Source organism: Schistocerca piceifrons, chromosome 4 (genome assembly GCF_021461385.2).
Source record: "Schistocerca piceifrons isolate TAMUIC-IGC-003096 chromosome 4, iqSchPice1.1, whole genome shotgun sequence".
Lineage (NCBI taxonomy): Eukaryota > Metazoa > Arthropoda > Insecta > Orthoptera > Acrididae > Schistocerca > Schistocerca piceifrons.
The window spans coordinates 419,879,393-419,906,805 of NC_060141.1; the positions used below are offsets into that span (position 1 = coordinate 419,879,393).

General features: G+C 37.5%; 1 protein-coding gene across 1 annotated transcript in view; it reads right to left on the reverse strand.

The window, feature by feature from the left end:
- Positions 1-27,413, reverse strand: part of LOC124796318 (mucin-12-like) — a 304,314-nt gene that overhangs the window by 40,765 nt on the left and 236,136 nt on the right. The window contains exons 9-11 of the mRNA XM_047260448.1: positions 20,577-20,839; positions 14,819-15,038; positions 14,486-14,744 (exon numbers count right to left, since the gene is read on the reverse strand). Coding sequence (XP_047116404.1) covers positions 14,486-14,744; positions 14,819-15,038; positions 20,577-20,839 — 742 coding nt within the window. The remainder of the gene's footprint in view (positions 1-14,485; positions 14,745-14,818; positions 15,039-20,576; positions 20,840-27,413) is intronic.

Consider the following 27,413-nt stretch of genomic DNA (forward strand, 5'->3'; position numbering starts at 1 on the left):
AATGAAAGAGGAAGCCATCTGGTAGAATTTTGCACAGAGCATAACTTAATCATAGCTAACATTTGGTTCAAGAATCATAAAAGAAGGTTGTATACATGGAAGAATCCTGGAGATACTAGAAGGTATCAGATAGATTATATAATGGTAAGACAGAGATTTAGGAACCAGGTTTTAAATTTTCCCAGGGGCAGATGTGGACTCTGACCACAATCTATTGATTATGAACTGTAGATTAAAACTAAACTGCAAAAAGGTGGGAATTTAAGGAGATGGGACCTGGATAAACTGACTAAACCAGAGGTTGTAAAGAGCTTCAGGGAGAGCATAAGGGAACAACTGACAGGAATGGGGGAAAGAAATACAGTAGAAGAAGAATGGGTACCTCTGAGTGAAGGCAGCAGAGGATCAAGTAGGTAAAAAGACGAGGGCTAGTAGAAATCCTTGGGTAACAGAAGAAATATTGAATTTAATTGATAAAAGGAGAAAATATAAAAACGCAGTAAATGAAGCAGGCCAAAAGGAATACAAACGTCTCAAAAATGAGATCGACAGGAAGTGCAAAATGGCTAAGCAGGGATGGCTAGAGAACAGGATGTAGAGGCGCATATCACTACGGGTAAGATAGATACTGCCAACAGGAAAATTAAAGAGATCTTTGGAGAAAAGAGAACCACTTGTTTGAATATCAAGAGCCCAGTTCTAAGCAAAGAAGGGAAAGCAGAAAGGTGGAAGGAGTATGTAGAGTGTCTATACAAGGGCGATGTACTTGAGGACAATATTATGGAAATGGAAGAGGATGTAGATGAAGATGAAATGGAAGATACGATACTGCGGGAAGAGTTTGACAGAGCACTGAAAGACCTGAGTCGAAACAAGGCCCTGTGAGTAGACAACATTCCATTGGAACTACTGACAGCCTTGGGAGTCCTGACAAAACTCTACCATCTGGTGAGCAAGATGTATGAGACAGGCAAAATACCCTCAGACTTCAAGAAGAATATAATAATTCCAATCCCAAAGAAAGCAGGTATTGACAGTAATAATTCCAATCCGAAAGAAAGCAGGTGTTGACAGATGTGAAAATTAGCGAACTATCAGATTAATAAGTCACAGCTGCAAAATACTAACGTGAATTCTTTACAGATGAATGGAAAAACTGGTAGAAGCCGACCTCGGGGAAGATCAGTCTGGATTCCGTAGAAATGTTGGAACACGTGAGACAATACTGACCCTACGACTTATCTTAGAAAATAAATTAAGGAAAGGCAAACCTATGTTTCTAGCAATTGTACACTTAGAGAAAGCTTTTGACAATGTTGACTGGAATACTCTCTTTCAAATTTGAAGGTAGCAGGGGTAAAATACAGGGAGCGAAAGGCTATTTACAATTTGTACAGAAATCTGATGGCAGTTATAAGAGTTGAGGGACATGAAAGGGAAGCAGCGGATGGGAAGGGAGTGAGACAGGGTTTTAGCCTCTCCCCGATGTTATTCAATCTGTATATTGAGCAAGCAGTAAAGGAAACAAAAGAAAAATTCGGAGTAGGTTAAAATCCATGGAGAAGAAATAAAAACTTTGAGGTTCGCTGATGACATTGTAATTCTGTCAGAGTCAGCAAAGGACTTGGAAGAGCAGTTGAACGGAATGGACAGTGTCTTGAAAGGAGGACGAGGATAATGGAATGTAGTCGAACTAAGTCGGGTGATGCTTAGGGAATTAGATTAGGAAATGAGACACTTAAAGTAATAAAGGAGTTTTGCTATTTGGGGAGCAAAATAACTGATGGTGGTCGAAGTAGAGAGGATATAAAATGTAGACTGGCAATGGCAAGGAAAGCGTTTCTGAAGAAGAGAAATTTGTTAACATCGAGTATAGATTTAAGTGTCAGGAAGTCTTTTCTGAAAGTATTTGTATGGAAGTGAAACATGGACGATAAATATTTTGGACAAGAAGAGAATAGAAGCTTTCAAAATGTGGTGCTACAGAAGAATTCTGAAGATTAGATGGGTAGATCACATAACTAATGAGGAGGTATTGAATAGAATTGGGGAGAAGAGGAGTTTGTGGCACAACTTGACTAGAAGAAGGGACCGGTTGGTAGGACATGTTCTGAGGCATCAAGGGATCACAAATTTAGCATTGGAGGGCAGCGTGGAGGGTAAAAATCGTAGAGGGAGACCAAGAGCTGCATCAAACCAGTCTCAGGACTGAAGACAACAACAACAACATTGAAACTTCCTGGCAGATTAAAACTGTGTGCCGGACCGAGACTCGAACTTGGGACCTTTGCCTTTCGCAGGCAAGTGCTCTAGCGACTGAGCTACCCAAGCACGACTCACGCCCCGTCCTCACAGCTTTACTTCTGCCAGTACCTCATCTCCTTGCTAGAGCACTTGCCCGCGAAAGGCAAAGGCCCCGAGTTCGAGTCTCGGTCTGGCACACAGTTTTAATCTGCCAGGAAGTTTCATATCAGCGCACAGTCCGCTGTAGAGTGAAAATTTCATTCTAGAAACAACAACATTGCCTATTAGCTAACAACTTGCTGTTTTGTGTGACATAAAATTAAATATAGGATACATAAAACCAATAAAGACAAGAGACAAGCAAGGAGGTACACATTTCGTCAATCCTTAGCTTCTAGCATTTTTTCCTCTCTTATCTTGCTACAGCTTTACATGACGTGCTTTCCTTTCTGCGAAAGAATCTAATACCAAGTTCGTCAAACGTTTTGCTACGTGAAAAATTGAAATGTCGTTATCTAATACTGAAAAAGCTGTTAATACAAATAACACCCAAGACTGGTGTGGTTTCTCGATCTGATTACATCTATTGTGTCACTGTCTGTTAGATAAAACAAAATAGGCCTTTCTAATATTGCAGCAATTTTGTAACACACACCAAATAAATGAGACTTTTTCGGGACAAATGGTCGTTTTTATAACACGACAAAATATAATTAAGGAGGTACCAATAACAAATGCACCAGTTTCTCAAGCATGAGATCAAAAAGAAGTATTACGAAATTTTTATATAAATTTTGAATTTTCTTATTCTTCCATTATTTGTGTTATGTCCCCGCTTCTTCTCCTTCCTCGTTCTAACAAACAATCTTGTCATCAGCAATTCTGTAGCTATTCCTACCATTGTCAAAATTTGTTCGCCGATTAACTTCACTAACTCTGCCAGAATCACGTGTTTAGTTATCCCATGATTATTCTCCAGTCAGGCATTTTTACATGTTTATACAACACATTTTCTGTGTTACTTCCAGAATACAACTTCAGTGGCTGCTAGCTGGGGACTGTACAACTGGTCCTTATTAGCGTAGTGATCTGGCAAAAAATTTATGTCAAAATTTCATTTTCTTGGATACACCGAGAAGATAATACGTAATCTTTCTCACCTGTTATTCCTGTTAGTCATTTATTTCCATTCTGGTTGTCTGAATCTATGGATTTCGCTAATAATTAGAACAATGCTGATCATTTGCAAACCCAATCAACCTCATAATCACACAGCGATTGGCATTCATCCATTTGGCTTTACTCCGTTCAGTTTTTATAGCCCCATCCCCTTTTGTCTGCGGGAAGTTTATTTATAGAAGTGACGAGGGTTCTTCTGACAGAGACTCATGTACACTGTGCATGCATTCAAAAATCAATCTATGATTCATTCAGGAATCAACTTAAAACATGTTCAAAAACCAACAGGGAAGCATTTCAAAATCATATGAATAATCGATAGACGAACGTGCGATGGATGCTAGGTGCGTTGTGAAACGAGTTTTTTTTTCCTAATTCTTAAGCATAGATTTGATCATTAATCGCTCATATGCAGAGCAAGACGTCTATCAACTGCAATCTTGAAATACTAATTTTCTTTCTCTTTTCATTAAATGGTATTCTATTTCTAATTGTATTTGAAAGGTATTGGCAGGACAAGTACAGTGATATGATGCTTGTTAACATTAGCATTGAAACTTTCGCAGACGTATTCTCAGGAATATACCAAAACTGAGACAAAAATAAGCTCGAGTATGCTGTTTTGGTGCAAACACCACCATCCAAGACTTTCGTGCCAGACTTGCTCATTATGGGTAGCAAGAGATAGGCTGAGGTTACTGTGATTAAAAAAAAAAAAAAATTCCTCCTGGCACTGCTTAATGCAACAGAGATACATGGTCAGCTACAGTTTTTTATGAGTTGGCCGATATGCCATCTTCAAGCATATCAAAAGGGGCTTAGGAGAACTATTTCAAATCTGCATATGCCCTCACGTTTAAGCAGTTTTTGTGAAACCAGCAACATTTTTCTCACTTAGATTTCCATTTAAGCCAGTGCTGTGGCTTTTAATGGGTGACTTGTCAGCACCAAAAGAGAGAGATTTTCCAACTGTATTCATTTAAAAAATTATTAAAAAGTACCCTGTCCACAGAGAAAAGGATCATCTGTATTCAGCTCTGTGTTGGCAAAATAATTATCACAACTGCCTTTGCTCATAGACAGCCTGGGTGCCTCTTAAAGAATTTGGGTAGCTTTCATAAAATATCTATTATCAGACAACTGTGCAACATACTCAAAACTATAATAAAATGGAATACCAAAGTCTATTAACTAAATATTTTACTCACAAGACGAATAATCTTCTTAGTGCAATGAAGTTTCACGCTTCACTTAAGCATTTGCTCAAACTGCAGTGATTCATTATCACTTATCATCTGGTGTGGTTGGGACTTCGTGGTAGATTGCATATTTTAAGTGTTCCCCACAAGAAAGAAATTGTTTAGAGTCAAATCATGGGACACAGCAAGTCATTTTCCTCCATCATTCCATTCCTCAAGTGATAAGGGAATTTTACAGTCATTATTTGTGATTCATCGTGGAAGAGTGAGCTGGATAACTATTCCCTTGGAATCATATACACTCTAATTTATCCAATGATAACTTTGCCAGGATGGTGGATAGGAGTTTTTGTGATAAAGGAATGTTCAAAAACCAACAGGGAAGCATTTAAAAATCATATGAATAATCGATAGACGAACATGCGCTGGATGCTAGGTGCTTTGTGAAACAAGTTTTTTCTTTTTTTTTTTTTCCTCAAGAAATTTGGAGGTGGTGGTGTTATGGTGTGGTCATGTTTCTCACGAAGGGGCTTGCACCCCTTGTTGTTTTATGTGGCCCTATCACAGCATAGGTCTACATTGATGTTTTAAGCACCTTCTTGCTTCCCACTTTTGAAGAGCAATTCGGGGATGACAACTGCACCTTTCAACACGATCAAGCACCTGTTCATATTGCACTGCACGGTCTATGGCGGAGTACTTACACTGCAATAACATCCCTGTAATGGACTGGCCTGCACAGAGTCCTGACATGAACCCTATAGAACACCTTTGGGATATTTTGGAATTCCAACTTCTTGCCAGGCCTCACCGATGGACATTGATACTTCTCCTCAGTGCAGCATTCCGTGAAGAATGGGCTTCCATTCCCCAAGAAACCTTCCAGCACTAGACTGAACATATGCCTGCAAGAGTCATCAAGGTGAAGGGTGGGCCAACATCATACTGAATTCCAGTATTACCGATGGAGGGCGCCACAAACTTCTAAGTCACTTTCAGCCAGGTGTCTGGATACTTTTGATCACATAGTGTAGATTGGCTGCTCCATTTTGAAAATAAACTTCTTATCATGGATATTTCAACATTTTTGTATTGTCCCAACTATGACATCATCAGATGAATTGTGGCAGCACCACTGTCAAAAGTTCATTTCATCGAACCCATAGCCTCAAATGGTGACCTAACCTTAGGTAAATGTAGTGCTTCCTTCCAAATGTGGCCGAGCGGTTCTAGGTGCTTCAGTCTGGAACGGCGCTGCTGCTACGGTTGCAGGTTCGAATCCTGCCTCAGGCATGGGTGTGTGTGATGTCCTTAGGTTAGTTAGGTTTAAGTAGTTCTAAGTCTAGGGGACTGATGACATCAGATGTTAAGTTCCATAGTGCTTAGAGCCACTTGAACCTTTCAAATGCCTGATTGGCACTTAACTGCTTTGTCCATTTTTGGCGCACTGATTGAGAGAGCAAAGAATAGTCCTTTCTTCTTAGATAAGCATATACTTTTGAAGACAACACTGTAAAAAAAAAGAGCACTTGCAATGTCTTCTGAACTTCATTTTACACTTTTTTTCCTTCCTTCACCAGGTGTTGAATTTGTCCTTGGGTGAAATCCTGAGACAATATACCGTAATATTAAGTTCCTTACTTACTCTTCCCATGTTTTTACTAGCAGGAACAGATGCCTTGAGAGGTACACCCGGTTTTTTAACTTTCTGCATGTTTTTGCTCTATTTAAGCGTTTCTGCTCTTCACAGTAGCCAATTCTTTCTTAATGTCTTAATTTCTTGCGCTCTGATTATAACGATGGGATCAGAAGGAATTCCTATGTTAACTGACTTGCACAGTTTTGTTTGCCCGGTAGACAAAACTTCCAACATTTTGAGAGCCCTCTTCCATGGTCTGTTGTTACTACGACGTTCTCTTTCTGCTATGTTGTCTTCTATGTTGTTAGAGCTTGCAGCAACAGGTTTATTTCCGTGCCAGTTTCATAGTTTTTGGGATGGAACTGCATCTGAGTTCAGCAAATTTTCTGCAGGTAAACCCAACAACCCATTTTGCATGTCGCATCTGTAATCCTGAAGATGAAATTGTTTGGAACATATCCTTGTGTTTTTAATACTGACCTTGTCCTCTAGTTTGCAATGAGACAATCATTCATGATTAAGTTCTAAGTCTTTCGGAAATTAATGGTAAAGAGTACCCTCAGTTCTACGCCCAGAGTTGCTGCACTTAGCAACAGCACGGTATGTTGTGTTTTTGCTAATTTCACTTGGAAAATACCTTGGACAAACTGCCATGATTACAAAAGATATCACTTTGAATAGGAATATGCCACAGTTCACCCACTACATTCAAGGAAGCATGAATACAGCACAGATGCCTTGAGAGGTACACCCGGTTTTTTAGCTTCCAGCAAGTTCTTGCTCTAGTCAAGTGTTTCTGCTCTTCACAGTAGCTAATTGTTTCTTAATTTCTTACTCTCGGATTATAACGATGGGATCCCAATACTCTCTCTCTATCTCTCTCTCTCTCTCTCTCTCTCTACACACACACACACACACACACACACAGACACACACACACACAGAGAGAGAGAGAGATAACTTAGTGACTGGTTTATTAGTTCCTTTAACTGTGGCATCTATATCATTCCTAATTTTTGTCCACAGGTTCTTTTTAGATGCTTTCCTCCAGCTTACATTTTTCTCTCTATGGTGCTCTTGATGGTATTTTATCTACAGCTTATTTCCTTCCAGTGGCACCTTAAAAACTTCGAGCATTCTATCTTGTTGAAACTCTTCTTCTTCTTCTTCTTCTTCTTCTTCTTCTTTTTTCCCCCGCCCATTTGGTACCAACCCATGAAATACTTTACAAAACATAACACAGTGAAAAAGATTTTGCTCTTTGTACGTACTAAACCCACTACTAAAGTTTCTCTTGTACGACCCTTAGTTTGTTAAAATTAATATCTTCAGGATCACTTTTCAGTTATGTTCTATTAATACTTTCTTGACCTTCAATTCTATCTTCATTTCATTTTTGGGAACTTCAAGCCTTCCTTTGGGAAGTGTGTTGGTATCCAAATTGTCTCCTACTTCTCTGGATTAATCTGACTCAATCAAACTTAAATCCCTTTATTATGCTATCAGGTCTTCATTTTTTTGAGTCATCAGTCTTCTGACTGATTTGATGCGGCCTGCCAGGAATTCTTCACCTCTGCCAATCTCTTCATTTCAGATTAGCACCTGCAATCTACGTCCTCAATTATCAGCTGGATGTATTCCTATCTCTGTCATCCTCTACAGCTCCCTCCAGAAACATGGAAGCCATTCCCTCATTTCTTTAACGGATGTCCTATCATCCTGCCCATTCTCCTTGTCAGTCTTTTCCAAGTATTCCTTTCCTCTATGATTCTGCGCAGTACGACCTCATTCCTTACCTTTATCAGTACATCTCATTTTCAACATATGTCTGTAGCACATCTCGAATGCTTCGATTTGCTCCTATTCCGGTTTTCCCCTAGTCCATGTTTCACTACAATCAATGCTGTGCTCCAAACGCACATTCTCATACATTTCTTCCTCAAATTAAGGCCTATGTTTGATATTAGTAGCCTTCTCTTGGCCATGAATGCCCTTTCTGCCATGCTAGTCTGCTTTTGATGTCCTCCTTGCTCCATTCGTCATTGGTTATTTTGCTGCCTATGCAGCAGAATTCCTTAACTTCATCTACTTTGTGACCACCCAGTCTGATAAGTTCTTCGCTGTTTTCATTTCTGCTACTTCTCATTACTCTTGTCTTTCTCCAGTTTACTCTCAATCCATATTTTGCACTCATTAGACTGCTCATTCCATTCAGCAGATCATGTAATTCTTCTTCACTTCCACTCATGATAGCAATATCATCAGTGAATTGCATCATTGATATCCTTTCACCTTGAATTTTAATCCTACTGCTGAAACTTCCTTTTATTTCTATCATTGCTTCTTCGATGTACAGACTGAGCAGTGGGGCGGAAGACTACACCCCAGTCTTACACCCTTTTTAATTCGAGTATTTCATTGTTGGTTGTCCACTCTTATTATTCCCTCCTGGCTCTTGTACATATTGTATATTACCCATCTCACCCTATAGCTTAACCCTATTTTCCTCAGAATTTCAACACCTTGTACCATTTTACATTGTCGAATGCTTTTTCCAGGTCGACAAGTCCTACGAATGTGTCTTGATTTTTCTTTAGTCTTGCTTCCATTATCAACCGTAACATCAGAATTGTCTCTCTGCTGCCCTTACCTTAAGGAAGCCAAACTGATCGTCATTTAATGCATCCTCAATTTTCTTTTCCATTCTTCTATGTATCATTCTTGTCAGCAACTTAGAGATACATGAGCTATGAAGCTGATTGTGAGGTAGCTCTCCCACTTGTCAGCTCTTGCAGTCTTGAGAATTGTGTGGATGATATTTTTCCAAAATTCAAATAGTATGCTGCCAGACACACACACACACACACACACACACACACACACACACACACACACACACAGGCGCACGCGCGCGCGTGCGCAAACCAACCTCAATAGTCATTTTTTTTGCCACTTTCCACAATGATTTTAGAAATTCTATGGAATGTTATCTATCTCATCTGCCTTGTGTGGTCTTAAGTCCTCCAAAGCTCCCTTAAATTCTGGTTCTAATTCTGGATCCCTGATCTCTTCTAAATTGACTCCTGTTTCTTCGTCTATCACATCAGACAAATATTCCCCCTCAGAGGCCTTCAATGTACTCTTTCCACCTATCCACTCTCTCCTCTGCATTTAACAGTGGAATTCCTGTTGCACTCTTAATATTACCACCCTTGCTTTTAATTTCACTGAGGGTTATTTTGACTTTCCTGCATGCTGAGTCAGTCCTTTCAACAATCATTTCTTTTATGATTTCTTCACATTTTTCATGCAGCCATTTCATCTTTGTTTCCCTGTACTTCCTAGAAATTTCATTCCTCAGCAACTTGTGTTTCTGTATTCTTGAATTTCCTGGAACATTTTTGTACTTCCTTTTTTTGTCGATCATCTGAAGTATTTCTTTCATTACCCATGGTTTCTTCGCAGTTACCTTCTTTGTACCGATGTTTTCCTTTCCAACTTACGCGATTGCCCTTTTTAGAGATATCCATTCCTCTTCAACAGTACCAAACACCGTGTTATTCCTGCTGTCGACTCTGATAAGAACAAGCCTATCACTGAACTGTTCACAATAACACATTCTCTATCCTACCTTCCAATTAATAATGAATCCTACTCCTGTTATACCATTTTCTCCTGCTGTTGATATTACCCTACACTCATGTAACCAGAAATCCTTGTCTTCTTTCCATTTCATTTCACACACCCCTACTATATCTAGACTGAGCCTCTGCATTTACCTTTTCAGATTTTCTAACTTCCCTACTATGTTCAAGCTTCTGACACCTTCATTAGAAATGCTTTATTCCAGTCGACTTGTTTGAGCTTCTGTCTCATTTGCTTTAGTTTCTAACTTCTCATGTAATAATTTAACTGGCCAATATCATCCAGTTCAATATTGTTCAGTTTTGATCAAGCTGTTATCCACACAGTATACTCCTGACACACTTTCTTCACAGTTTCTATATCAAAATCAGGTAACCATCATTCTTTTTCTATGATATCTTCTACTCATCCATAGGAACGCTGTACCTCTGCCAAAGCAAAAATGTGGTAAAGCTGCCAATGTACCCCATAATCACAACCATACCATCTCAAATGCATTACAAAATGCTTTTTGAGATTATTTGGTCATGACATAATTTGTGTGTTTTATCTAAAAAGCTGTTCAGTAATGTTATGTGAGCTTACAAATAAACATTGTATTGAGTCAGATTACATTTTCTGTTAAATAAAAGGAAAAACATCTGCTGCATGACATTAAATACTTTCACAGGGAGAGATGTTTGCATTATAAATCCTTTTGAATCTGAAAAGTTGTAGTAGCATAAAAGACTCAGTGTGGATTATCACTTAGGGCAATATTTCCGTGAAAATAAATGAATGCTACAACTTAATCAATTTTTGACAATATAATGTAGTTGGATGGATTAAAAAATCTACCCACAAAGCGGCGGCAGGAAAACACGTGTATTAAAAAAAGGTTTTACATGGTTTTACATATGCAACCTTTTGCAGCCGGTGGCTCCTCCTTCCAGCAGAAGGATTGAAGGAGAAGAAAGGAGGTGTGTAGGAAAAGGACTGGAGAGGTTTAGGAAAAGTGGCAGAGCTCTGGAAAGTCAGCCAGAACCCCGTATCACGGGAGACTTTCCCAAACTCTACCCCTTTTCCTAAATCTCTCCAGTAATTTTCCTTCACACCACCTTGCTTCACCTTCAACCCTTCTGCTGGAAGAAGGCGCCACTGGCTCTGAAAGCTTGCCTATGTAAACCCTTTTTTTTTATATGTGTGTTCTCCTGCCACTGCTTGTTTAGTACTTTTTTTATCCATCCAATTACATTGGAAAGCTACTTCATTGACATGAGAATTTATCCTAATTTAAGAAAAAAATTCAAAAACTAAACCCACAAAATGTATAAACCACCACTCCTTTTTAAAATTAATTCAGCATGTTGTTCTTGTTATTCTATCAACTACTTTCCAGTAACATTTGTTTCCAAGTTGACATTGGGCACTCCAACATCACACACAAAAAATAATATATTACCACGGATGATTTTTTATTCTATGGTTACTGACAGTGTAAAAACTGATGTTGTTATCTGAAGTATCATTCTGAAATCAAGATAATATCTGTTAAATTTGTCATTGTTACACATCATAACACCAATATCCAAATATGTTGCCTTTTCATGATTATTATTATTATTATTATTAATATTACTTGTCCACGGCTGATTAAGTGTCAAACAAATATACTATATTCATATAACAATCTTGCAAATTAGGTGAATTTATATAGTGTTTAGTAATGAAAGACAACAAAACACACAGATTTAATGCAACACTCACTTCACTATTTTTTTGGTTCATTCAGTTTGATAAGACTTTCATACTTAAATCTGACTAAACAATGATCAACTAGCACACACCTTGTCAAATTTTTCTTTAAATCAGAAATCATTATATGCCTCTCTTTGTCCCACTGAGCCCAAAATGAGCTGACACATTAAACATATGCAAAAACATTGAAGTGCTCCATAAGAGTCATTACAGTGGTAACAATGGCAGAAGAAAGTGGAACTAACATCTTTAATTACACACACTCACAGAAAAATCTGACAATTAATGTGAAGTAACTGGGATTATCTTAATTATTAAGATTCTTCTGTTTTCATTTTTATCAGTCTCCCTTGGCCAACTCTCATTTTTATTTTTTCAGCCCCAACGGTATAAGGTTCAAGGCACGAGGGCTGTTTTTGTTTCCTCTTCTGTATCTAATGGTGAAGAACCCAACAGCAGTTAGGACGGAAGAAGAGTTCTCTGGAATGACTTAACTGGCAGAAGATAAATCTTCAAAGGAACCTAAAAACACTGCTGCCTAGCAGTTAAGCATTGACTCATCAAAGGCTAGAGGGGGGAGGGGGAATTACCTGCCCTACCTGGGTGGGGTTTTGATATGGGCTGGTAACCCATATATGTACAAAGGTACACACTACAATGTCTCACATCAAGTATCAGACAAAACTACTAGGTATGAACACGGACGTCAAAAAAGGTTTAATGGGTGTACTAAATGTCGCCAAATGATATGCACAGGGACTAGGATCAAATGAAAGTGAACTAAACAGAATTCTCCAAGAGCATACAATAAATATTGGTGTGATCACAGAAACAAAGGCACAAAAGAGCCAAAAGACTATATCATGCTTTACAATGAAGTGACTCAAACACCAAGATCACATTGTGGAATAGCAGTTTTAATAGACAAGAAATGGAGGTATAAAATAAGTTTAGTAAATGAAAGCCTCTTAGCAGTAAGATTAAAATCCGACAGGGGACATCTAACAGGAACTTGTGCACCTGAGGAAGGGAAGAAAAAGAAACACGACATTTACTATGAAGAACTTCAGACATGTCTAAATAAAGCAAATTATAACAACCAAGTAACTTTAATAGGAGACTTAAAGACGAGATTTCAAAAAGTACCAGTTCCTAATTTAACAGGTACTAATGAGGAAGATGACTGTAAATCAAAATGGAGCAAAACCAAGGGAATTCATAACATTTAATGAATTGAAGATAAGTGCCTTCTTAAAGAAGAAAGGCATATGCTAATTTACATGTATCTGCACAAGGTTACTGGTCACTAACACTTATATAATAATCAAAAGTTCGCTCCAATGATAACAGACACTCAAGTATATAGACATAACAACATAAATATGGACTGCTGCCTTGCAAAATCAAAATTCCATCTATGGACAAGATGGGAAAGGTAATAAAAAATAAAATCAAAGATGAGGAAAATTTAAACAAAAGATTTAAGATACCTCTGTCGCAAGAACATAGCATAAAAAAACTGTGCCAGAACATACTGACGCAACTACTGAATGAAATACCAACTACTGAAGACACAAACAAAGATGGTCTAATATTAAAAATGCTATAAAACAGATAGCAAGTGAAGTGCTAGGTGAAATACATTGGTCCAATTGGATAAGAGGTTTAAAAATATGGAACAAAGAGATACAAAAAGTCATAACAAATACACAAAAAGCACATAATGAGTACTTACAGAAGGAATCATTAGAAGCTAAAGAGCAATACCATCAGAAAAACAAATTAAGCAAAAGCAATAGTAAGATCATCACATAGTACATTGTGGGATGTGTTTGTAAGCAGAGACTAATATGATAGGAGACATGAAATAGCATACAAATTAACGAAATATTTGAACAAAGAAGGTAGAGATACTGTAAATCTATATGTAATACAACTGTCTGACTGGATTATTATGGAGAACTATTGTACAATCCAGAAATCAAAGAAGCAGATAAAAGAGAACAACTGCAATGAACGGCCTACACTGAACTGACAGAACTGAAGGCAATTTTCTTAAAAATAAAACAGCAAAAATCACCCCAGATGGAATAAGTGCCAAATTGATTAAACACTGAGGAATTACCACAGAATTAAGAATTCTACATATGTTTAACATTTGCTGGGTAAAATATGGGATACCAGAGGAATCGAAAATAGCAAAGGAACAAAGAGCTTTCCGAAAGGGGAGATTAAGCACAGATAATGTTGTTGCACTGAAACATAGAATTTACAGAGAGACAAGAATTTAATCTGCAAACTCGCCTAGCATCTGTGGATTATGAAAAAGCATTTGACAGAATTCACAGATAAGGCATGGGCAATTATGAAAAGAGGAATTCCAGCACATCTGATCCATGTTGCAAAGGGGCTATACATGAACACCTGTATTGGAACTGACACTGGTGGCACAATATAACCACTACTTAAGGGTAAAACAAAGAAATAGACAACTAAAATTTTATAAAATCATGGTAATTGCTTGTTTATTAAACAGGGCAGCAAGTTAGATGCTGAGAAAGAGAGATTTATGGCACTTCGAAGCATCATAAACGAAAGTTCTAAAATCTGTTAATGGCTGCACTAGAGCAGACAAAATTAGAAATGAAGCTATAAGGGAAGAATTAGGAATCCAATCAATAACAAAAAAGGTAATCCAATACAAACAAAAATGGAGAGAACATGTACTTTGTACTGTCTGAAAAGGGATGGAATGATTGAGAGGGACAGCTGAAAAGTAACTGAAAATATCTAAACAAAGTAAAAAACAACATATTTGAAAACAACTGAATAAAGTTGTTACCTTGAGTGTCTGCTCTGTTGCTAGTTCCAACGCTTCAATAGCTGCTGCATTCTTAATTACACCTGTCTTCTTATTTCTTTTGTTTCCATTTGTGCTCCTCGGATACTGATTCTCACTCTCACTCTCATTTTTTAAGCTGGCACTTTCAGAGCCATCTTCATGTACTGACTCTGTGTTTTCAAATCTATTACTACACACCTCCGGCTCCTTTTCACTTTCACCTGAAGCTTCAGATAAAATACTTGACGGTGTTAGTGACCTGGAACATACAAAATATGATTATAGAAGTAAAGTGGTTCAACCATATTTAACAATAAAGGGAACAATTCATACCTTTCATCACTCTCCATCTTGTCCTCCAATTCCTGGTTTTTATCTGTCTTTCCTTTCTTCTTACTGCCTTGCACATTACCATGCCCAGATGTACTACTGTGACTTTGCCTTTTTGGTAGCTCAACTGATGCGTCTTCATCAGATGATGGATCAGATTCCAAGTAACGTTCAGCTGCCATTTGAAATGCTTCTTGAAGATTCCCCACCATTTCAGTATATTCTGAAGCAAATAATGTGCAATAAAAATTAACAACCATAAAATGAATATTATAATGGTACCACATTACCCTTACCAATAAACACAAGTAAATTCCCAGCAAAATTTACTTCAGTATAATATGCAAATTTCAACTGCATATGGAGTGAATATCCAGGATCAAATACAATGCAGAATTATTCAAAAAGGAGGAGCAGATTTGAAAAATGTACCTCTCACAAACCACAAGAGGTAGAAACACAACTCCAACACTCTTTGACAGAGAAAATCTGAATGTTTTGAACAGTCCGCACAGAAGTTGAATTCAAAGCCATAATGGTGCTGTCGCTCGTTTGTAGCAAAAAGGCGACACCACAGGAACAATCTTTTGTGGGCTGCAATTAGCAAAATCAACAATCTTTTGTGGGCTGCAATTAGCAAAATCAGAGCACATTGTTCTTGAACAATGTGCATTTTTTCAACAATTCCATAAAGATCCACCTCATGATAAGAGAATTTACTAGTAGCATTGAAAATTTGTAGAAGACAGTTGTGTCTGCAAACATAAAAAAAAGGGCCTTCCATGTACATAAGATGAAAATGTCAAGTGTTCTGAGGCAACTTACAAAAGAAGCTCTTTGACATCCACACTACAACAATGTAGTAACTTTAAAACTAGTCAACCTACGATATGGCAAGTTCTGAAATACTGCCTGTATCACAAGCTGTACAACAAACTGCAGTTATTGCAACCACAGCATCCAGATGACCATAAGAAAAGATATGATTTGCACTGCAATTTCTAAAGGACATGGCAAAGGACAATTTTTATGGAAGATTAACATTTTTGGAGGAATCCAGTTTTTATCTTTATGTTACATTTAATCACTATATGATCAGATTTTGGGTGAGTGAAAATACTAATGTAGTTATTTAACGTGAAAGAGACTTGTTGAAGGTTAATGTCTTCTGTACCATTTGTAAACAAAGTTATGGACCATTCTTATTCATTAAAAACACTGACCCAGAAATCTTTTGTGTAGATACACTAGAAAACTGGCTATTTCCCAAGCTTCAAAGTGATTCACACGATTCATCTTACATTGACAATCACATCAGAAGTTATCTGAATAGTACTATTCCAGGATATTCGATTGGAAGAGGAGCAGAAGATCGGTTTTATCATCAGTGACCTTCCAAGTCAATTTGACTGGAAACAAAGAATGTGATTTAGACTGTTACAATTTATTCTCTTATAAACCAAAAATTACTTAAGTTCCAGCAAACTGCCAAAATTCTTATTTATAAAGTTGCCTTCCACAACATGTGTACAGTGTCTCAACCACTGCACCACCTTTCTTAGGTGTCAATGTCACCAAAGATTGTTCAAAATTAAGAAGAAAAACGAACTGTCTCACAATATCGTCTAACTCGGCACTGGAATTTGGCATAAAAGTTACAACATTTACCGTATATACTCGAATAATCCGCACATGTTTTTTCCCGAATTTTAGGATGAAAAACTGGCGTGCGCGGATTATTCGAAACATTGTTGGTACTGCTCCGCCTCCAACAATACATCCCATTATACTATTGCATTGTTGCGACCTCAGTCTGTGACGCATCAGTAGCACGTTAGGAGTGAACTATTTACGTCTTCAAACTTGTTAATTATGGCTACTAGTTCTCGTTATCGCTAGTACACTGCTAAAGAAAAAGTGAAAATCATTGAAGTAGCCGAGAATATTGGAAACCGTGCAGCAGGAAGAAAGTACGACGTGAGTGAGAGTTGTATTTGCGACTGGCGAAAAAATAAAACGCAGCTTCAAGAAACTAATAGTAATTGCCGGGCACTTCGCGGCCAAAAAGCGAAGCATCCAGACCTCGAGAAAAGGTTCTGCGATTACGTAGATCAGAAGCGACAATACGGATGCGCAGTGACGAGTGAAATGTGCCAACTTAAAGCATTGTCTTTAGCCAAAGAACTAGGCATTACCAGTTTCATAGCTAGCCGGGGCTGGCTATCAAGATCTTTCAACCGAAATGGTTTAGGATTCCGGAGGAAAACTACTATCGCTTACCGGCTTCCAGGCGATTACGAGGAAAAAATAGTGGATTTTCATTGTTATGTGATAAATCTGCGCCGTAAACAGTCCTACATATTATCGCAAATTGGTAAAGCGGATCAAACGCCAGTCTATTTTGAGATGCCGCTCGACAACACAGTGAACAGGAAAGGAGAATCCAGCATCATGATACGAACTGGCGGCAGTGAGAAACAAAGATGTACAGTGATGTGTGTAACTGCCAATGGACGAAAGCTACCACCTTACGTGATATTTAAAAGGAAAACTATTCCGAAAATATCAGTAAAAGGCATACCGGTATTTGTGAGAGCGAATCCGAAAGGGTGGATGCACAATGAACTTATAACTGACTGGGTGACACATGTTTGGCAACGTCATCCTGGTGCGTTTATGAATTTACGCAACATGTTGGTCCTGGACAGCTTCCGCGGACATACAACTAAGGAAGTGCGAGGCAAATTGCAAAAAGGGAAAATTGACTTGGTCATTATCCCTGGAGGCCTAACATCCAACCTACAACCACTAGATGTGTGTATAAATCGTCCATTCAAAGCTGCATTTAAACAGCGATATACGCAATGGATGGCTGACGAAAACCGTAAGTTCACACCTAGTGGAAAACTCAAACTGTCGAATTTGTCCCAGATTTGTGAATGGGTGAAAAGTGCATGGGACTCCATTCCTCAACCACTGGTGGAAAAATCCTTCAAAAAATGTGGAATCACAAATTCACTGGATGGAACAGAGGACGATGCTCTATGGGAAGATGGTGAAGACGACAATGATTCTCCCGCTAGTGATGACGACGAAAATGATGAATAGAGTGGTAAGAGAGGAAACGTACCTGTATTGACTGAAATATTTTATTGCAAATACCGTATTAACAAATTCTTAAACAAGATAATTCACTTTTTTTTTTGCTATTGTAGGTACGCATATAGTCCCGGCTGGCGGTGATAATGTTCCCCGGCCGCCCGCCTGCTGGCTGGCCAGCTGCACGCCGCTGAATCGGTTGCATTTTAACGATGTATCAACCTGTACAGCAGCTTTGCTTCAAACCAGTAGTTATTATACATACTTTTGAACACATCACAACGTTGGAACAATTTTTTTGCAAATAAAACAAATTAAAGCAAAAAATATTTTTTTCCCTCTTCCTCAAAATTGGGGTGCGTGGATTATTCGAGTATATACGGTATAACAATAAATATTCCTGGATGGTAACAATAAACAAAAATAGAGATATAAAAAACTCATCTGTGGCTGATTAATATATCAGTGTTCAAAATTAAAGCAAACAAACCGCTATTTCTCTGTCCTGTGTCTAATTAATTATATAATCATACAAACTGTCAACAGATATCTGTACGATTGTGTTCTGCATACAAGATGGCTTTCTGGTCAATGGACAACCATGCCTACGATGACATCAGGGCATCTGTCAAAAGGGGTAGTGTTTGCCGGAAAGTCCCTCATCCACATTCACTGTTTACAATGGCACACAGTCGACCCCTACCAGACACACTGTGTTAGAGGGGCATGGGAAGAATGGAAGCAGGACAGTCACAAAGTGATGTGGCCCAATGGCTTAAAGTGAATCATTCTGTTGTTTCTCAGATGTGGCAACAGTTTAGAGGGACTGAAACTGTATCCCGAAGACCAGCACAGGGCTGAGCAAATGTGACATCAGAAAGAGAAGGCCGTTATTGGGTTGTCAGGGCAGGACAGTATCACCTTGGTACTGCATGGCAGCTGGCATCTGACCTTGCAGCATCGACTGGATGTGTGTATCAAGGCAAACAGTGTACAGAAGGATTTGGCAGAGAGGCCTTCATTGTCGGAGATATGCTGTATGTGTATCTCTGTCATGTCTTTATAGAAAGGAACATCTAGAGTGGAGCCGTCAACATTCCAGCTGAATGGTCGAACAGTGGGCTAATATTCTTTTCACAGATGAGTCCCAATTTAATCTGGATAGCGATTCTCAATGGATTCGCAATCTGGAGGGAGCATGGAACACTGTTTTGGGACCCAAACTTTGTGGAAAAAGACCGATACTGACGAGAAACCCTAATGGTGTGGGCAGGGATCATGTTGACTAGTCTAAAACCTCTGCATCAAATTGTAAGCGTGAATCAGCCAGGTTTAACTTCCATCAGTTATTGTAACTAGATCTTACGACTTAATGTGTGGTTGTTGCAAGGTGCTGTGGGACCAGATTCATATTGACGAAAGCTAATGATTGACCTCATAGAGCACAGAAGGTTGTTATTTTCTCGGAAATGGAAGATACTGTACGCATGGTGTGGCCTGCTCGCTCTCCCTATTTGAATCTCATAGAGCATGTCTGGGATGCACTAGGGAGATGGTTTGCATCACGTCAGCATCCACCAATCCCTCTCCAAGACTTTCAAAGGGCATCACAATATGAGATTGATGACATCATTCACAGCATGCTCCGTGGTTGACAGGCTTATATTGCTGTCACAGATGGTCACACCCCATACTGAGCACATTAACCAGTTGTCACAGTATGTCTACAAATGAGTTAAGTTAGAAAAAACAAAGAACATTTCTGTCTACCGTTATGCACATTGCAGTTGTTTATGTTCTGTATTCCTGACATTGTTTCTACTTTCCTGTCATCTGTTTACACACGCAAAATAAATGCAACCCTGCAAAATTTCTGTTTGTTGCTTTAATTTTGGACACCAGTGTATGTTGCACATACACATATGGAACAGTTCTGAGCATATCACCAGCTTTGTAACATTCCTCTTTCTCTAATTTAAGAACACATTTACACATTCTTACACACATAACCACACAGATAACAGTGTCTGAAGTATTTCTCTTTCTCAAGGTGATTCTGTACCATGCAAAGTTGAGAAATACAACTTGATAAGAAGGTCAAAGCAGGGTTTGGAATATTGAATCAAACAAAATTTTCCAAATGAGCAAGAAGAAATTTTTTTATTAAGTGAATTTATGCCCTTGTCTCTGACTGACTGTCTTTTTATGGCTGTAGCTCCATAATGGTACATTTCCAATTGCAGTTATTTGGAAAATATGGCTGGATTCAACATCCCCTATCTTGCTTTTTTTTTCTCTCCACTTTGTATTTAAAATGTTCCCAATAAACTTGAATACAAATTTTAACATATATAATGACGTTGTTACAACCTAACAACATCAAACACATTCACAAATAAATTACATTTGCAAGAATGTCAGTTGTGTAAAGCATTTGCTAGCAAATGTACATACATTTTATGAGATCACAATATCAGATTAATGGGTTACCTGCTATGGTTTAACGTTTAGGCATTTATGCTGATTAAGGTGACAAAATAAAATAAAATCAGGCTGCTATCATAAATTAAATATGGAGGAAATATGCAATGCATTTCTTCAGCTAATAAAACTTCAGCAATAGCAAAAGATAAACTGAAAATCTTCTGGAAATAGTACTAACCATTGTCAGTACCATTGTACTGTCGACAATTGTCCACAATCAGTTGAAAGTCAGCCTTAAATTCAGCAAAGGAGAGATACTCTCCATCATCAAGCTTCTCTTCCATTTTTTGAAGATCCATGGGCCTTGTAATAATAGAATAATATCGCGGTGCATATTTTTCGTCCACTGCATCGAGAAAAGGCCACGCATCCTCGTGTGCTTTAACATGTTCTAATATTTTGTACATCCCTGTTTGCAAATCTTCTTCACTTTGTCTGAAACTACATAAATTGGAAAAGGTCTACCAATAACATCATTGCTTCTAAAATGATAGAGAAAGTGCAGAGAACGCAAAATAAAGGAAATAATATACTTCAAATGAATAAACACAAAGATGATCAAAACAATAATGTTCAACAACTTAAAGCAATTTTGGCTTAAAACTAGCTTATTTTTAATGATTCACTGATAACATTGTGTTCTCTAAATCTCACTGTGCTAACACTCGGGAATTTGGAATAAATCTACGTAAACGTACAGAGAGTACAGCTTCGAAACTGCCTGAATAATTAACTATGATTAAACTGCTACACAACAGATGCTTATTCGGATAACGAGGTTGCCATTCCTCAGTTATATTAAATGCTTGAATTTTATCCACTACTATTAGCTTAATGTCTGCATGACTGCACTGATATTTAGCAAACATCGGTTACACACATGTGAGAACTTTGGCCACTAAAGATTTACATGCCAGATTAAAGAACCTCACTATAGAACATAAGCAAGACGGAAAGGTCTAATTTATAGCTCTGATCAGAGCTGTCAACATAATCATGTGTGAATTAACCACCAAGCCAAAACAAAATGTCAGTTCAACTATAATATTAGAGAAATTCACTGTACATACATAATATGATACTCCATTCCAGTGAGCAATCTTATGATTACTGCCAGGAGAATGCTCTCAATTGAAATGGACTTTAACAGATGAGCAGTAGACAAGTGCTATGTCAATACTGTAATGGCATTTAGTAACTAACAAATAATTTTAATTGCACTGCAATGACTATTAATCTCTACTTCTGGCACCAACAGGTAATTTTTTTTCTTCTTCGAAATGGGATAATAATGGGATTTCTTTTGGGAGTGAACCAACACTGCTTGCTCTAAGTAAGTTGTGTGGCCAGTTACATTACCATTTGGACTATGACTAATCATTTATTAGTATGTTCTTCAAGTGTCACTCGAAGGTCATTTATGTATGTTCGGAATAGAAGATGATCAAACACTGAACTCCGAGTCATTCAATGTTATCTGTTACATCATTCCGAGTTCAGTTTTATTCCTGGGGGTGCAGTTTGTCAACATTACGCCCTATTTTCTGCTGACGGTAAGACTCTATTCACACAAAAGCAATGCAATAACATTTTTAATTTCTCAAGCAGAATTTTCTGAGCCACACTATCAAGGCCTTCGAAAGGTCACAGCATATACTAGCGTGATAGTTTTTGTTATTTACCTTTGTTAGTACTTCATTTGTGTGAGAGGCACTTAACAAGCAGTACTGTGGAAAATGAGGCAATATCGCACTGTAAGCCACTTATTCCAAAAATTTGAAGGATCAGAAACAATGGAATAAATCTCTGATGAGAGGCGATTTTCTTGTATCCATTTTTACAGTTCATTACTGGTAAAAACGGAAACCTTAAGGATTACTTTGTTATCTGTCTGTCACGAAACCTTTTCTCATGAACGTGTAGATGGACCTAGTTGAAAATTAAGGCCTATGGTCCCTTGGCCGTGTAAAATATCTAAGCTTCTACATCAACGCAGTCAAAAGATACAGCCATTTATGTCACATATTTTGATACCCGCAAGCTCACATGTCAAAACCTACTGGGTACTTTCTGTTGACCTAGAATCACGAAATTTTGCAAGAAGCAAGGTTTCATAGTACAAGCAAAGGCAAAGGAAAAAAAATCTGAAAATTGCTAATTTGTAATTATATCACAAAAGAAGGGTAATTTGTTATCCATCAATCAATCTTTGTGTCTGTCTGTAAAGACCCCTTTTTGTCAGAAACAGGTATATGTATCAAGCTGAAATTTATGTCACACAATGAGATCTACAGTCCCTTTGCAGTGTAAAAAATTTAAGCTTCTATGTCAATTAAATCAAAAGGTATGGCCACTTATGTCACATATTTTGATATCTTACCATATTGGTAACTTTCAAAAATGTTTTACTGCCTGATTGCAAAGATAACACAAGATTGGTGCTATGGTCAATACAAGATTTTTATCGTCCTGTTAAAATCACTGTCACCACCTGAAGAATTACTGTTTTCAGCAAAATAATGTCTTTTGTTATCTCCTTAAGAACTGTGTTTCCGAAATTAAAGTTTTTGTTCTGCTTGTTTGTTAGCAAGTATACGTTTGTTTCTACTGTGAAGAAATAAATCACTGAAATTAGTGGTCAATAATTTCTATTTCCTGGCACACCATCAGCTGGAAGGATTTCATTTTCCTCAGCAGTTTTATTTGTTTGTGTGGGAAAATCACACACACCAAATGTTGAAAACAGGACATGACCAGAAAGAAAATGAAAGGGTAACAATTTATCTCATATGTCAACTTTCATAGATTATTTTCCAAGTTGCTGCTTTTATAAATGCTACCTATTGTCATTGTGAGCTATGACTGCAACTGTAATTTTCGATATATTGTGTTTAGGTGTATTATTAGAAGAATTGTTCATTAGACAAAAACATTTGCAAAAGGAAGAGAAGAAAGAAGGGAAACAAAATGTTGTAAGTTTAGGGGTTTTCTCCCTCTGGCATTTTATTTAGTGTATCTCACTTTACACAATGTCACTGTCATCATTCTATTGCTGAGGTATAGGTATGCTCTCATTAATTCCAGAATGAATTTCTATTATGCAGTGGAGTCTACACTGATTTGAAACTTTCCGTATGATTAACACTGTATGCTGGACTGGGCACCAAATTGGGGACTTTCATCTTTTGGGGGTAAATGTTCTACCAACTGAGCTATCCAAGCAACTGAAATCCACCCACACTGTTTCAGCACAAACCTACAGACTCCAACTTACATTTATATTTGTTGAACAGCTCTATTTTTTAAATCGACTTAAGTTTTTTACTTAGTTCTTTTGTAGGTCTATGCTTCTCTCGTGGCTTTCAGAAATATTATGAAATGCATTAAGCAAATTTGATAAATTCTAACTATGGATGGTGGAATGGGGACACAAGACTGCCCATCTCAAATACGTGTGGCATGCATTAACTGTTGTACCCCCTCACTTGGTCAAATCGACTGAACCTAAACTTAGCAGGAACTTGCGAAGTGAAAAGGACAAACCATAAAAACTTTGGACCCAGTTAACACATGCGATAATAATATCACTGAATGGTTTAACAACCACTGGAAACATTAGGAACAGACAGGTTGAATACGTTACAACTAACAGCAAGAGTTAGTTGAAATGAAAATTTTGTTAAGTCAGTGGTCAATCAGCAATATGTCAGCACTGAAATTAATTCAGCAGGTAAGGAACAAAATATAACAAGGAAGGAACAAAAAACTACAGATGTCACCATTCCTACAGCAAATGCAGATGAGGAAAATATATGGCTATTCAGAAAATTATTCAACTTATTGATAAAAGAAGAAAATACACAAACAAAGATGATGAGGTGGGAAGGGAATGATGTTGATCAGTTAGAAATTAAACAAACAGAAGTGTAAATAAATAAAAATTCTTGATGTATAAGGCAAGCTTTAATGTCATAAATAAAGATGTAAAAAATAAAAACTAATGCAGTAAACTTATAAAGGGCAAATCAGAGTACACTGTTAAGTGTGGATGGATGGATGGATGGATGGAAGGAGAAAATCTTAAATATGTACAGTACTGAAGATGTATTATACGGAATGATCAAGAGGAGGTAAGTTAATGTGAAAGGAAAAGGTAATACATTTATGCAACAAGAGTCTTACAGAGCACTAAATAACGACATATTCAAATACACAGAGGATCCTTGAGATGCTAGCAGATGTGATTAAATAATGAAAGATCTGGAACCAAGACATTACTTGATCTGGTGCCCAATATCTTTGAACAACCTGAAGTAAGTAAGCTATAGGTGAAAGTGAACGACTCTTCAGAATACTTTGTCTAACATCCCAATGTCCATAATGCAAATGGGACCCAGAGAATGTGTTTTACATTGGAAGATGAAATAAGATTTTCAAAGTTCTCAGAAAAACCAAGATAAAGCAAAAGATAAGTGGGAAGAATAAAAATATATACTGGCTAACTTTTATTACAAAAGGTGTAAAGTAGGAACATAACTTACTGATTGTTGCATAACTTGCACATTGGAGAAGAAATAAAGACAGCAAGCAAAATTTTTATAAGAGGAACATGGGTTTGGCATAAATAAAGGAAAGTAATGAAGAATAGTAGGAAAATAGCAACATGTTAAACACCAAAAATGAAGAGCTAATGTTGGAAATGAAAGAAATCTGTTGAACAGAAACCGACGTTAGATAATACAGCCAGAGCAAGGAACATATCAGTAGATGGGGACAGATAAAGAAAACTACATTTAACAAATTAGATCTACTTACAGCAAATATTAGCAGAGAACTGAGAAAGAATTTTCTGAAATAGCACACCTGGAGCAAGCATTTTATGTAACTGGAGTGTGGACTGTGTGAGAAAAAAGTTGGACACATTGAAAATTAAGGCACATTAAAAATTAAGGCATGTTCAACTGCTCTCACTAACTTTCTTAATAATGTTAGATACTTGGAAAAAAATTCTCTTTGCTCTAGTTCTTCAGTTTCCTTATTGGCAAAGCATTCTGATGTACATGAACCCCCGCTGTGGCAGTGGATTTTTGTTCTCTTGTAATCTTGGCTTCTGTAATAATCACTAGTTACTGTTTTGCTCTCTACTCAACATGAAGAATCCTTCTTGCACACTAGTTAACACTGACTGTAACCTTTCTGCATGTATGAAAAGGAATTTTTTTTGTTGCTGTTGTGTAGGGTGTACATGCTTCTAGCTATAGTATTGATGGTTGTTCTGTTTCTGACATGGAGTGGTGAACTCATGACTCAACTGAAGTAACAAATCCATTTTTGCATTTAGTTTTGGTCAGCATGTAACAAATATGACACACATCTTGCACAGTACTCTCCCACAGACTATTCTTCAAGTAAAATGTAATGTATGCATTCTTCTGATGTGCCTGTTGCATCACCTATTTTATACTACTTTAGTGACATTGAATATTACATGAAGTCTGCTCAAAAAATTCCAGGACTTGTCCACAAAAATTTTCTATGCTTGCCTTTTACTTACTGTGCATGGTCTCCTTCAAAATACTCCCCTCTACAATTGATACAATGCCCCCAATGCCGTTTACACTTCCAGAAGCAGCCTTGGTACACCTTTTGTTGGATCGTGCGAAGCACTGTCTGTGCATTTTCTTTTATCTCGTCTATTGTTACAAATTTTTGTCCTTTAAACGTCTCAATATCATAACTGTAAACCCATGTCTCATGACCAGTTATGATTCTCTTAAAGAACATCTAATTGTCATTTATGTGATCAAGAAGCACTTCACAGATCGCAAGGGAAAGGTCTTCCTGGTCTTGATTCATAAGTCGTGGGACCAACTTGGCGGCAACACGATATATTCCAAGATGCTGTGTCAGGATTTCATGATCCAACTAAAATGTCAAATTATTTTTGTGACATGAGTGTTGTCAGTAGACGTCAAAAGGTTTCCTGAACAAGTGTCATCTTCAACTTCCGTCTGACCATTTAGAAACCGTATGAACCATTTGTAACACTGAGTACAGCTTAAGCACTCATCAATGTAGACTTCTTGCGTCATTTGATGTGTCTCTGAGCTTTTCTTGAGTTTCATGCAAAATTTATTGCAGAAGCGTTGCTCCTCTAACTCAGCTACCTCAAATTTTCGCAAACTGTGCGACACAACGTTCTACTCAATACAGTACTGAACACTAATTAACAGACATACAACAATGAAATTTCCCGCAGTTACATATTAAACACAGGCGTGTGCAAGGATGCACCCATATTTCACTCCAACATAGCATGAAATTACGGATGTTCCAGAACTTTTTGAACAAACCTCGTATTGTACACTTTCTCAGCATTTAGGTCCATGGCTATAGATTTGGGATGTTTTTCAACTTCAAAGTCAAAGAACTTTAAGATGACATAACATTGTAGACTACCCATGTAAATAAAATACATGCAACACACTTATTTTCAAAAGCCACAAGAATAAATCCAAAATGCAAAATGTGCAAAAATAATAAAAAATAAATTAAAAAATTAAAAAGAATACTATTTCATATCAATGCAATATATGCATAGTGCTGGGAATTTTTCACCTTGTCATAGTATACGTTTCTCTTGTCCCAGTGACTCCAAACATATGAACACATTTTTTAGCATCACTGAGAGGTTAAAAAAAAAAAAGACGAAGACAACATAATTAACATCATTTAATATGGTGCATGTTAAACTTCCTGATACATTACAATGATGTATCGAACTATGACTTGAGTGTAGGCCCTAACCTTTCTTGGAAGGAAGGAAGGAAGGAAGGAAGATTAGTATTTAACGTCCCACACAAAGAATGATGTCAGTTGTGACAGGGCACAAGCTAGATTGGGGAAGGGAAATGACTGTACAACCACTGTCTTTCTTGAGCGGTACTATTTCCAAACAATCTGCCCATGCTTGATTTGTTACCTGTGTTCACTGCTTCAATTCTGTCAATACTTC